The 14492-nt window shown below is 38.6% G+C and overlaps 1 protein-coding gene across 1 annotated transcript; it reads right to left on the bottom strand.

Moving 5' to 3' along the window:
* Window positions 1–212: 212 nt before the first annotated feature.
* GGPS1 (geranylgeranyl diphosphate synthase 1) lies at window positions 213–11280 on the bottom strand. Its single transcript, XM_010168322.1, has 3 exons — window positions 11186–11280; window positions 3165–3235; window positions 213–1244 (listed from the first exon to the last, which is right to left on the bottom strand). The coding sequence occupies exons 1-3, from the start codon at window positions 11250–11252 to the stop codon at window positions 483–485; spliced, it is 900 nt and encodes a 299-aa protein (XP_010166624.1). The 5' UTR covers window positions 11253–11280; the 3' UTR covers window positions 213–482.
* Between the last annotated feature and the right edge of the window lie 3212 nt (window positions 11281–14492).

The following is a 14492-nucleotide window of genomic DNA, read 5'->3' as shown; positions in this document are numbered from 1 at the left end:
CCATCTGTTCTTCACAAGTCTAACTTAGAAATACCACACAATGGTTTTACGTGAACTGTGGTTGCAAATACCTTCATTTGTTATTTAACATGGTACATTTTGGTTTACTGGAGCATTGTTTGAAAATGCATAATACACTCAGGTCAGTCTGATTTAACAGTTTCAGCCAGAAACCTACAGTAGCCTGGTTAAGAGAGATTTAGGGCTGAAATAATGCTGATGAGTGTGTGAAGATGACCACGTTTAGGTTCAAAACTTGTTTCAGTTCTAGTACATCTGCTTTAACAAAGCCATCTGTAAGCAGCTACAGTTAAGACTGTGTAGATAATAGGGTATCTACTTCAATACTCTGTGACAAATCATTTTTAACAGTAATTTCCGTAATGTGTCTAAAAGAGAAAGCTTTAAGCAAAACTGATTATCACACTTCTCAGTCTGGTCTAGTTTTAAGAACTTCTAATTCACCTCCAGGAGTTAAGTTTTTAATTTTCAGTTTCTTTGAACATTTTGCTCAGCTGTTCAACTAGTGCTACAAGCTCAGGGTTCCCCCCAAGTGATTCAATTTGTTCATAGGCTTCAGATTCAAGCTCTTTCAATGTATTTCGAGTGTACTCAAAGGAACCCACATTTTCAAGGTAGTGTACACAGTATTTTTTTATATCTATGTTCTCTGTCCTTTGACGCAAAATGTTTTGCACCTGAGTACTTTCAGGTCTTGACCAGATTGCATGAATGGTTGGGAATGAGAACTTGCCCTCAGTCAAGTCTTCACAAAAACTCTTGTTTTCACTATATTCTTTGGAGTGCAAGTTGGCATAGTCATCTCTTATTTGGAAGAAGAGGCCAAGTGTGTTGAGAAGTGGCTTTAAGTCTTTTTTATAATTTGAGAACAGCTGCATGAGGCCTACAGCTAATCCAAAGAGACCACCTGTCTTCTGCAGTACCATAGCTTTATACTCAGCTTCCGTAGGACAGGTGTAAGTATCCCTCCAGTAAATATCCAAGCCTTGACCTTTATGGAGTTCCAGAAGTTGACGGGTAAAAACTTTAACAGCATCTGGATGATCAAGAGTTAAAACCTTCTCTAAGCCAAGGAAATATACATAATTAGCACAGTTGATTACAGATGGGATTCCATAGATACTGTGTGCCACTGGAAAGCCCCGTCGTAGCTTTGAGTTATCTTCAATATCATCCACAAGTAGGCTTGCATTGTGCAACATCTCAGTCACTTCAATAATAACCTGTTACAAGAAGAGAAAATTAAGTTTAATTTAACCTCCAGTTTTGCAAGGCCTTATTTAAAATGGATGAGGTTTTAATGAGCAATATTCTGTCACTGAGGTTCCCCTTTAGACCACTCGTTTTTACTGTTAATACAGATTCATGATTCTCTCCATCAGCCAGTTTGCTTTCAGTCCTGGATCATGTGGTCTGGCTTTTGTGTAGTGTTTTCAGATTCAAAGTGAACTTACTCCCAGAAGTGTTTGCACTTGCGTGTTCCTCTTCATTGTTGCTACAGTTCTAAAATATGCCATTGTCTAGGAGTCATGCAGTAACTGTTATTAGAAACATGAATAGAGGAAAAGAAAAGCAACACAATGTTGTGACAGGCTTAGATTCACTAACCTGAGATCTCCCACACTCAGTTCTTGAGTGTCAGGGATCACTGATTAACACATTTGTCTTGTAAACCTGGTTTTGGTAAGCAGAGAGAGTTTATCTTTCTTCCCCTACACTTTGTGTAGATATCTTCAGTACTGAGCTCTTAAAGGACAGTCTATTCTCTCTGAAACATCATTTGGAAAATTCTTGACAGCAAGGCAACAGCTACAACTTCTTTTGGGAAGCCTCCTACACGCTACTTGTTAGGTAGACTAATATCATACACCACCTGAGGTAAGCAATAAACTGTGCAGAACATCAAGCTTGTAGCCAATTCCATTTGACTAAAAGTGAACCTTAACAATTACAAAGCAGGACAATTCAACAAGAAATGAAGAGTTTTAACACTATATACTGTTTTTATTGCACAGCTGCTATACAAGGAACAGGTATATTCAGCACCTGCTTAAATGGAAAGAAATTTAAGCATGTAGATCTGCATACTGTATAAACTCACTGCAAAATACATCTGATTAAGATATGATTCTAAAGCCAATGAACTAATCCCACTTGCTAGCTACAAACGTTGCACTCAATCAACATTTATCAAAAAAACTGCTTCTAAAAAATACTAAGGCCACCATTAAGTAGTGGCAAGAACCTAGTATGTCCCATTTGGTGGGTACTGTCGGGAAAAGAGAGACTTTGCTGCAAGCATTTTCGTGAGGAGCAAGTTACCTAGTGTTCAGTGACCACTGTCCCAAAGATTGAAACCCAAAACCCAGCAATCTAATTGTTTGTCCAAGATACAAATGCAACAATAACCTACTTAAAAAGCACTAAGGACTCATCTACTAGTTAGAAGTGAGCCCTACTTTGACCTGAAGAGATATGCTCTTGCCCACTGACTCTAAATCAGAGGAGAGAGTACTTACTGAAAGCACCTTTGCATACCTATTTAGTCCATTATGTCATTCTCAGTACTATCAGGAAAGTTTCCCTGTGAATTCCTTGGATAAGCCTATTCTAGCATTTATCTTGCTAATCTATTTCATATCACTGTCAGTCTCACAAACTTTTGCAGCTTCTAGACATTTAAGGTTTAATTCAAATAGTGCTTCATGACTCCGTATGTCTGAATTAAGTTATCTTGTGAACTTAAGAAAAGACAGTGACAAAAATGCTTCAGAGTTGAAAGTGAAGAGCAAACAAGTCAGACAGGAGGAAAAGCTTATTTTAGAAGACATCAGGAAGTAGTCTGGGGAAATTAAAAGACTGCTCTTCACAATGAAAACTGAACCACCAGTACAGAGTGTTAGGCTTTCTTAGGTTGAGCACACTTGGAAAGAAGTAACTATTGTATGTAAGACAAGTCATGGAAGTAATTTCTTTAGTGTTACATCACAGTCAAAGCTTTGCACTAAAGTTGTTTTCCTGAAAGTTTACTTTATTGTATTCAGAAACTTAGCATATAATCATTTATGCTAGGTAAGAGAATTGTCTGTTATCAGTAGTCTTGGAAGAAAGGTAACAGCCCTTTAAAAATAATTAGCCAGTACCTGTATTTTATCTTCTGGAACATTCAGCCAGTGATTAAAGGCCTGTGACAGTTTGGTTCTCACTTGCTTACCTACAATAAAAATATTATAGGCATTTACAAAAAATTAAAAATCACATAGAGTTCATTATTAGGGACAAGAGTTTGTCTTAACAACTATAGCTGATATGAGATCAGTCAGCTGATCAATGTGATCACTTGAAAGCAGAAAATATATCATAGTAAGTGTGTAGCTTGTTTCCTTATTATATAAACATCATAATTATCAGCAATTTCCGTTTTAAACATCTCACAGTAATATGCAAAGCACATATTTACAGGTTACTGTATTTAGTATTGTCAGTTTCATTAGTAAGTGATCCTGACTATGTTGGTAACTTGTACAGATCAGCTTACTACTTCTGAAAGTAAGCCCTAGTTTGCCCTGCATGTTGATTTTGTGTAACAGACTAAGAAGTTTCAATTATGATTCATTATTAGTTGAACATATGGGTATTTGTTGAATATCTATTTCTCTCCATTTTTAGGGTTTTCTCCTGTAGTACTTTTCACTTGCTACTGACAATTTGTAAAACAGGAAACGGACGTTTGAAATACTTACTAAATAACTCTAAACAAAAATCAGAACAGTATTCTTGAACAGAACAGAACTTTTAATGAATTCAGACATTTATCTCATACCTGAGAAGTCTACCTACGAATAATAGGATTTGTTCTGCTTTGGCTAAATCTAGTTTGGTGGAGCCAAGCAGTCACACTTTCAAAGGAATGAAAGACAAGATCAAAAGTCCAAATTTAGAGTTAAAATAATCATTACTATTAAATCCAGATAAAACTGTCACGTAAAATGTAACAGAAGTTAACCTATGTGTCTATATATTACTGATGTGAGCTTTCTTTAATAAATTGCTAGGAGTCACATACAAATATTTATTTGGTGTCTACTAATAATCAATACTAAATACAGTCTCTCCCTACCCACAGAGACAATGCTGCTCTGAAGCTGAGAAGCTCAGCTATGTATAAGTCTTTGAGTAACTGCAAGACAGGTTTAAACAAACAGCTCTGCATATGCAGCTCACATATGTGAGGCCTTTGGAAAAAGTTTTAAAGAAAGTTCGAAGCAGTGCAACCCAGACAGTGGGTTCCATATTACACATCTCAAGATCTACTGAGAGACCCAACTTAATGATTTTGCAATATTAGTCCTCATGTTGATGATGCCATCTTGCCCATAGCACTGAAGATGCCCACAGAATTTCAACATGTGAATCCCTCCCTAAGGCTTCTCTATTGCTGCGTGACCAGCACATAGAGAACAGAATAATAGAAATGGGTAGATTCACTTGCATACATACACACCAGACATACCCTGGAGAAACTGGACTGAGAGTTTTTTCCTTTTCCAATTAAGTCACCAACAGGTAAGCAACAGCTTTGTGGTTTTGGTTCTGTAGCCAGGCTGATAACCTTCCTCCCTGGCTCAAAGAGCTTCAGTTTTTGTCTCAGTTCTCAAAGATTTTCACTGCTTCCCATCACCACCATCTTTTGGTTTGTCGTCTCTGCTCTGTTCTGTGTGAAAGGGCACTCTTACCTGGACACAAACTATCATTAGCTTGTGTTCTCCATTTTTGTTTTAAACACTAATAGCTTTCTGCGGGAGGGAGGGATTGTTTTGTCTCTCAAAAAGCAGAACAGATATTTGAAGCTCCCCATGTCAGTGTTGCTCCCTATCAGGGAAGTATATATCTGATTATAAATTATTTTTAAAAATCTTTTTATTTAAATCAATAATTTGCTGACTTAGAAGTTCACTGTCTTAAAACAGGTAACCAGAGCTCAAATTTAAATACAAAATCAGAGTAGTGCCCAAGGGTTTAAAAACTTACATTAACTAAGCACCACCACTAATTCAAGTTAGACCTGCTTCTGACATCTCCTGCAGATACTAAGGATTTGAAAAACTTCAGACACTCAGACCTCCCCCCACTTTTCCCCGTGTGGGGGAAGATTTTGGTCAGATTGGTTCCCTGATCTGACTCACTACACACTTGTAACCACCAGTACTGCACAAGGGAGGGTCAAAATGCCCTGCATCAGAGGTTTAATATTTTACTTTAAAATAATTGCATGAGTTAACTGAGAAAAGACTGCTCAAAATATTGAGAATAACTGTTAGAAACATCTGCCAAATGGTATGGCTTGTCAATTAAGTATGAACAAATATATCAGTACATTCATAAAGAAAACTACTCGGAGATAATATTACACTAAGGAAGTGTACCTTATCTACAGCTGTTTATTCACTTCTAAGTTACACTGATAAAGACAACACCTACTTTTTTACATTAGGTAGCTAATTCTGTTTTTCTGAATGTGCTTCCTAGAAAATACACTTAGGGAATGCTGGATGTTCAGCAACAAGTGTTATTTCATAATGAGAAATGTAACTACTAGCACACACTCTAAGTAGGTTATTAACATGCACAGTGGATTTAGCCACTGCAGTTCCTTAGTCTGGTTAGCATTTGAATTGTTAGGCTTGTCTACCTTGACTAGCAAGGCTGTCTAGACACTGACTATTGAAGGAAAAACCACTATATATAGTGACATCTTGGGTGCAGATGTGCTTGTGTGAGCCCCTTTAAAGCAACAGTATTGCTACATAAATGATATTTTATCTTGTTCTGAAGTCAATCCTTCATGGTCTATGCGATATCACAGCAGTCTTCTGTATGCATGTTCTATGCCTACAGCCACGCTATGATGGCAAAAGACCTAACCCCTCTAATACCCAAAAGCCTAGATGCAGAAGCCTCCATTCCTTGCCACACCTCTCCTCTCCCCAAACTAGACAGGACAACAATCCAGGGACACCAGGACAAAATTAAAAGCAGTAAAACTTAACACTGGCAGAACTATCCAGTTTCTTCACTGTCACACGTCACTGCTCTGTTAAATTGTTCTAAGCAGGCTACTGTAACACTGAGGAATATAGAGGTCTAGCTTCCAATATTAGAAGCTTTAACTACTGTATAGAGCTATAATAATAGCTATTACTGCACCAAGCTTTTATCAAAGGTATGCTAAATGCATTTGGTTTAATCTGCTTAAGATCTCAATATTACCTAAACCAAACAGCAATTATGATTTCTCCTTAGTAATGCTGGGTGGAAAAAGTGAGATAAAGCATTCAGAACATAACAGATTCACCCTAATGAACCTCCTTCTACAGATAAGAATGTAAAAACCTTATCCTTGAAACAAAGATCAAGTTAAAGATGTTGTACTGAGGACACTCCCTCCCACCCCTTTAGACAGATGAGATGCTTCTCAAAAGAAAACAAAAAACCCCCCAAAAACCCAAACAACCAACCAGCCTGACTTACTCTCTACATATGCAATTGTTCTTGTGACAGAGCACAGACCCAAAACTCGCACATCTCCAGCTCTGGTCAGGCTCCAGATTAGTATTTCTTCAGTCTTGCTACATTGAAGTGACCACAAACTATGCCCCAAGGGCAGCACCCCACTACAGCGAGGGTACACAAAAGGGCTAGAACAGCATGGGAAAGAGCAGAGGGACTATTAACGTAGCCCTCAGAGCCTCACTAAGCTACCTCAACTCATTACCCCAGCAGAAAGCTGTCTGCTTTTTGCTAGGTTAGCTTTCTGCCAGCTTTATGTACTGAGTCAGCTTATGAGGTGGGTCTGCCAGAGTTAGTACGGGGTAGGCAGCAGATGCCGGGAGCCAGGGGAAGGAGGCGTTGCCCTTCTGGAGGAAGCCAGCTACTACATTACCTCAGCTATATTGTACAGTTTGATGTTTAGCTCTGTCTCCTGATGGATCAGGGCTAAATGGATAAATTCCCCAAGCAGACCTCCCCACAGAGCTGCAAGAACACTACAGCCAGCACAAGCAAACTGCAGGAAGATGAGCAAAGAGAGCAGGCCCATACACTTTTAAACCTGGGCAGTCACTTGTGATGGATTCAGGCCACTGCAGAGTTGTCTGGTTTAACTCCTCTGTTCAAAACAGGGTTAACTAATCCAGAGTTTCTTCTGGCCCAGTGGGTGCTCCCAGGCATCCCTGCAGCTCAGAACCAGGAGAGCTGCAGCCTCCCTCAGAAACTTGGCCCAGGTTGAGGCCTCCGATGTGCTAAGCATAGTTGTGCCAGTAGCAGGGATCATGCCCTGTGGTACTTAACTCCTTCACCAAGCTGGTCAAGTTCAACAACCCAGCAGAAAAAAAGCTGAAAAACAAAAGCCAGTCTTGATTGTTTGGCTTGCTAAACAAGCCCAGGAAAGGCTGTAGCCAAGACCAGAGCAATACACACAAAAGGGAAGATGCACAGTCATGAACAGGATCAGAATCTATCCCTTTCAACGGGAAGCTGGTGCCCACATCAGCTTTACTGCAACTGAAACTCCATATACTCATTAGTGCTGCAAAAACAGCTACCGCTGTTAACTCAGCCACTCAGAGAGAAAAGATTCATCACCTGTGTGAATCAGGCCATTTTTGAGACAAGCCACAAGTGAATTTGTGAAAACCTGTTTATTGCACTTTGTTTATGAGATTAAAGGACAGAATACTAGATTAAGTAGAACTGCTATAAACTGGCACAGCAATGTTCTACTACCATGAGATTTTACAAGAAAAGTTACTGTTTCAGAATGTATGTTCTCCCAAGCACTAAATTCTGCTAGTGAAGGAATGAACTGTAATTACCATGCTAGCAGTTAAAATAGCAACATAGTAAAAAACCTTAAGCCTAGTAGTTTCTCTATCCTAGTGCTGCTGAAGTCAAAGAAACAGACAAGCTTAATTTAAGTATCAATCCCAAACTTTCAATTACCATTAAAAGTCTTGTATCATTAATGGGAAGCAGTGTAAACAACTTCCTCTTGTATGGAGGGATTAATCTTTAACAGTTATAAAAATCTGTGTTCTTACACTGCAGACATTAGCAGGCACTTTTTTTTTTTTTTAACATCCTTAATATTGTTACAAAATCTCTTTTTATATAAGCCAATTTTGATATGTATCTGAATTAAATAAGGTTCTCACAGGTTACTGTATTGGGTCTGGCTGAGACAGAGTTAATGTTCCCCATGGCAGCCCTCAGAGTGCTGTGCCTTGTACTGGTAGCTAGAATGGTGTTGATAACACAGCAGTGTTTTGGTTACTGCCGAGCAGGGCATGCACAGCACCAAGGCTGGCTCTCCAACATCTCCCCTCCCTTCACCAGGAGGCTGGGGGTGAGAAAGGTCTTGGTAGGGGACACAGCCAGGACAGCTGATCCAAACTGACCCAAGGGATATTCCATACCATACAACGTCTGCTCAGCAATAAAAGCCAAGGGGAACGGAGGGGCATTCATTAGTTATAACATTTGTTTTCTGGAGCAACCACTACAAACACTGAAGCCCTGCTTCCCAGGGAGCGGCCAGACATTACCTGCCGATGGGAATTAGAGAATAAATCTTTTGTCTTCCTCTGCTTCTGCTTTATTAAACTGCCTTTATCTTGATTCATGAGGTTTGTTTTTGTTTGGGGGTTTTGTTTTGGTTTTTTTTTTTTTTCCATTGTATTTCATCCCTCTCTCCTGCCCAGCTAAGGAAAAGTGATAGAGCAGCTTGGTGGGCACCTGGCATCCAGTCAAGGTTAACCCACCAGTTATTAAACCATTTGGAGAGTTTGGGTTTTTTACTAGTTTTAAAAGATAAGCAACTAGACTATTGTAGGTCCATAAGTGTACATATTTGGCAAGCTTTCTGCAAAAGCCCCTCAGAGCTCAACTTGATCCAGCACAGAAACAGCTCCTTGTACCCATCCTTGTGCCAGCTCACTGACAAGAGAAGCTTAACCAGGTAAGTTTTTAGCAGGTTAGGCGATTGATACTAATCATCTGGTTAGCAAGCTGAGAACTGTCACAAGTTAAGAAGCAGGAAGATACTGCCAGAAGCATAAAGAGGATGGAAGGAAATATGCTTTCAGCAAGAGCTGGTTAGATTAGCTCAGGCATCTCATTTGGGCTTCACCCTAATTATGAACAGCCAGCATATGCCAAATTTTTCTCCCTCACCACACACTGGTACTCATACCGATTCCAAGTTTCACACAGGTAACTGGCTTCTACTGATCTGTGATTGGCATAGCTGATTTGGGCAAAGCCAGTGTTTCAAAAACAGTAAACATGCAGCTACATGACTGTGCACCCTCACTGCTTCACCTGTTACTCAGCACAAGCTTTCCACAGGTACATCATTTTTACCTGCCTAGTTTAAGAGAATTCTTCCCTTTTGAATCGTGCCACCATTACCACATAGAGCGAAGTATATCTTGTCTCTCACCTTCTTCAAAACAAAGTTATCAAAAGATCAACATGTAAAAAGTGGACAATCAGATTTATGATACTTTAGCAGGACAGTATAGAAAATGCTTGCACTGTCAGTTAACTAGAACATTATATAAACCATCAGTATTGAGTGATCAGGGTTGAACTCACAACAAGATACAGGAATTCAGCCACAGGAGTCAAGGTGGGAAGGTTGGGGGTGGGTCTGTTGTATATTTCTCACTAGAAAGCTGAGCTTTTTTGCTGGTACCTACAACGCCCAAAAAATAATTAGCAGCTAAAGACACGGAGGTGTTACAATATACCTTGGTTATATGACATAATTTAAGCAAACAAAAAGCACACTTGAAGATGGTATTAGAGGAAAGTAAAGTTCTTCACAACCATCTCTTAGAAAGTTCTCTGGAGTATCGTAGACTCATTCTCAAAGTAATTCTCCAGCAAAACCACCACTCAGTTCAACATACCCAAATAGAACATACTGTGAGGAAATGGGAAACACACTTTCTGGCATTAAGAAGTCATGTTATTGCCAAATTCTTTCCTTTTCTTATTTTTCAGCTCAAGTAGTGCTAGCTGCCAAGTCAAATGAAATCCCTAATACAGATAAGGCAATCTTGGGTATTTGTAAAAATTAATAATGAAACTCATTATACACAGGTAGAATGAAATAGAACCCACAGGACCTACCCTGCTAATATACAGGTCTTGTTGCAGACGTGCAAAAGCCACTTAGTACTGTGCCTGTGATTCATTATGCTACTTGTCTAGACAGAAGGTTTTCTATCCCAGTGAGATATATGATTTTGGTCAGAATTATTTTTCTTAATATTTATCATATTTTGTATCTTCCTTAACTCCACCAGTGTGCAATATAAGCTAGACAGAAGGCAATCATGCAATAGTTCCAAAGACAAAGTAGTTTTGCCACTATTTTTACAAAGTTAGCCACTTTGATAGCCTGTATGGTCTTCCTATACTTTCAGTGTATAAGTAAAAGCCACAGCAAACAATCTGACTGTTTAGTCAGCAAAGAGGCTTCTGAGAGGCATAACCATACAGTAATTATCAAACTGTCTCTGTATTCTGCTAAAATAGGTACTGTACAAGACTGAAAACTTCATCTGAATGTAGTACTAGTGACCTGATACCACACGAGGAATGTCTGATCCTTTGGCAAGTGGAGCAATCCAGGCACAGCTGAAATTGGCCAGAAGAACACCTGGCTCTATAGGAGAAGAAATCACACAAAAGAAATAGGCTATTTAGAAAGAAAAAACCTCACAACCCATTGAGTTCAGTACAACAAACAGATAAACTTAAGGCTGATGATGTTTTGTTCTTAAAGTATGGGATCAAGTCTTCAGTACCTAACCTTATCAGTTTTTAACAGAAAGTAGCAAATCAGCTACTCTGAATGGAGAGCAGAGTAACTGGAAATTACTTTTTGCAACAGGCAGACTCAAGAACTATTGTACTAACCTCACCAAAAAGGGTAGTTTTACAAGAGGAAGGAAAAATATGGAAAAGTGTTACTTTTAGTTACTCTTAAATCCACAAATAAAAAATGGATATACTTCTTGGTTTGTACTTCCAGAGACAAAAGTTGCTATAAAAACAATTTTGATAATTAAAAACAACACAGTACAAAGAAACTTGCCTGGTAGCTGAAGTAAATACTGGTATGGCTCTAGGATTCTCTTAGATGTTTCATCCATCCCATCCATTTCTTTATTTCATAAGAGGTAGTCCACTGTTAAAAAAAGTGTTATTAACACTATTTAGATTAAAAATTAGGGAAGTAAAAAATAGATGCATGCAATTAATAAAAGGTCAGCTGACTTCAAGTGCAAATACTCCAATTTTGAACATGACACCTTCAGTTAATACTACCTTCACTACACAGAAAAGTTTTCTGATGATCACTTAGAAGAGAAACAAGCACATGTATTGCATAGTTTTAATTATTTTGGAATAGTTAAAACCAACTCATAGACTTTATCTGCTCTGATTTTTATATGTATTAGAGCACTTGGATGATAAGTATTACAAACATTACTATTCACAACAATAAAGCTCCACTGTAACTCTGTAGAGAAGACACTCAGCACATACAAAACCTGCTATGACTAATCTGATTAGACCTCCCTAAATGCTTTCTCCATACAAAAGTGGAGGTGCCCAAGAGCTGAAAATATACCTTACACCAAGGCAACCTGAACAAGTTGAACACTAGCTTCAGCCTTCTGATAGAATTCTTCAGTCCTGTTTTAGAAGGCAGAACAGGAATGTACTATTTTCTTGCTTCTGTTTAAGCATACAGACATCTTCACACACTTTCCCATACACTATATACATCATGGACTTTTGTGACAAATCTTTTAGGATCCATTCCCTACACAGCTCAACAATTTCCTGTTGGTTATGTTTCAGTTCACATACCTTTGGTCATCTATATCTGCATTTTTTTTTCAGGTTGTTTTCTGTAACAGATTTTCTGTCCTTTCACCTCTAGCCTTCCTTGCTGCACTGCAGATGCAGTAGCTCAAAACAATTCTTCTAATGTCATTTTAAGACAGGAACTGCAGCAGTAGCATAAAGTCTCATGCTACTTCAGCATCATTTCTCAGCTACCTAGCTAGCATCCTAGAAAGGATGTACTTTTTTCCCCTGGAGCAACTGAATAATTATATAAATTACACATTAAAATAACCATTTAAAAATGATTATTTTTAAGTATAGACTGATGCATTTTTAATATAGGTACATTAAGGGGAGTGGTTAACATGAGTGGAATAAACTATGTTCCACACTTGTTCAAAATAACCCAACAATACCTTCCCATCAAAGCATTAAGTTCACTTCTTCCTCTTAAGCTACCTGGACAAACTGGTAATACCTCAACATTCATGACCTTTCCCTTTCAGTACAGCCCAATCAGTTCCTGTGTACTCCCATTCCCACCCTCCACACCCATAAGTATTTGTAACAGTCCAAACCTGGGAGCTGATCTGCATTATTAACTATTTTCCAAGCTTTGGTTTGGATCAACTCCTTTATTTGCCTCACATCATATGTTAATCAAACGTGTCAGCACTTCAGGGGCAAGAAACACTACTTAAGCAAACACAGTTGCCAACAAAATGCTCATAAGACTGCACCTTTTGGGAAAGCTTTGCACAGTTTCTTAACAGTACAGCCTTTCCTTGCTATCCCATGGTGTGCCAGCACAGCCAGCAGTTAGGCCACACAGTGATCTAAACCAGGTTTGACACCCTCAACTCCTTATTTTGTTTTCAGCTTGTTGGTTGAAGGGAAGGGGTAGGAACTGCTTTTAAGACAGCACTGACATTGACAGTCAGCCACCAAACTGTACCCTCACATATCAAGGATAAGTCTCAAAGGACTTCAGTGAAGAAGTTAAATAAAAAAATTATTATCACAGTCCACCCCCAGATGTTTTAAGCAGAAAGAAGCTGGTAGGGATGGATATAGAGAGACACTATCAACTTAACAACTCTCCTGTGACTATTATTTGTCAAAAAAAACCCCAACCCACATAGATGGTTTAGAATTGAAAGTGTCTAGCTGTCCAACAGTGCGGGGAAGAGATGTCAGGGTTGGAATTGCTTCTCTAAGTTTCTGCTTAAAAGTAAATCTTAAAGTTGTTCTTCTCCCCGCAGGGAATCGGGAGGTTTCTTGCCTTTCTGTAAGACACTAAGACAATATTCAGAATCCCCAACTATCTTGAAATTTGTTAGCAGTACACAGCATCAAAGTAAATACTTGCATCTTTTAGTACAAAACTAATAGGAGCCCACCTGAAATGCTGTTTATCAGCAGAAAATTAGCCAGGCACTTCTCCCACAAGTGCCAAGACTTTTTTATTATTAATTTTTAAATAAAAGGGAGGCAAAAAAGCTCTGACAGACAGAGCGGATGGTAACTCAACTTAAATCACTACAGTTAAACTTTTCTAGATTGCTATGCTAAGTGATAGGTAATCTCCACTAAGGAGAAGAAAAACAGTCTGAGTACTCATCACACAGCTACATATCTAATATATCCACCAGGAAGAGTGAGCAGAACCTTCCCTAAACTTACACAGAGGTGGGGACACTTGGTAAAGAAAAATGTAAATAAAATTGCTTATAAATGTCTGTAAGCAATACCACCATGATATGAGACTTGTAATTCTACTGCTCATTGTACAGTTATCATATTTGACACAGTTGAGAAATGTTTGATATTAAGGGCTTCCTACATAGGTGACTGAACAATTTACCACAGAAATTACACTGTTGCAGGAAGTCTTTGCAACAAAAACATTTAGAGACAAGATCTCAGTCAGCACCTCCTAATAAAAAGTAAAATCACCAGGAGTTAAAACAATAAATGAAAGGGAATGCAAAGCCTTTTGTTAATGAAAGTGCAACAACTGATTACACATACGTTTATTCAAAAGATTAAGGCAGTTAAGGCCATTTTACCTTTTAAATCAGTTTCCTTTTAAACCAGTACACAGACTTGCTGCATTTCAATTCCTGTATGACTAAGGTATTTTTCCAGTTATTTCTCAGTCTCCCCACGTAAGCATACATAACAGTTGTTATGGTCATAGGCCATGCAATCACAACAGATTGAAGGCCTACAGAACTGTCTTTTAGAATGCAGCAAACTATCTCTAATGATCTCCTTGAAAACACAGGAGACACTAGAATAAGATGGGGACATGAGCTTCTGTAAGTTGGAACTACTCTAAAACCATACTTGAAGCTGTGATCTGTGTCTAGGAGCTTGCTAAAGAGGATGCAAGTAATATTAATTCTAGATTACATGTCAAGAAAAGTCTTCACTTTGTAACTCCATAAAACAGCTTCTTGCCCCACCCATTGCATCCTATTTTACAGAATATTCTCCCCCTCCTCCAAACTAGGAGAATATAATCACTGAAATAGTCCAGTTTA

Source organism: Antrostomus carolinensis, unplaced genomic scaffold (assembly GCF_000700745.2).
Source record: "Antrostomus carolinensis isolate BGI_N321 unplaced genomic scaffold, ASM70074v2 scaffold48255, whole genome shotgun sequence".
NCBI classification, from domain to species: Eukaryota; Metazoa; Chordata; class Aves; order Caprimulgiformes; family Caprimulgidae; genus Antrostomus; species Antrostomus carolinensis.
This window is presented reverse-complemented; position numbering and strand designations above follow the sequence as displayed.

Bases quoted from the DNA above. Each gene is read 5' to 3' on its own strand.
- GGPS1 (XM_010168322.1), bottom strand. From the start codon at position 11,252: ATGGATGGGATGGATGAAACATCTAAGAGAATCCTAGAGCCATACCAG. The intron at 3,236-11,185 runs GCAAGTTTCTTT...TTTTTATTGTAG, and splicing joins GTATTTACTTCAGCTACCAG to GTAAGCAAGTGAGAACCAAA. The intron at 1,245-3,164 runs GTACTGGCTAAT...TTCTTGTAACAG, and splicing joins TTCCAGAAGATAAAATACAG to GTTATTATTGAAGTGACTGA.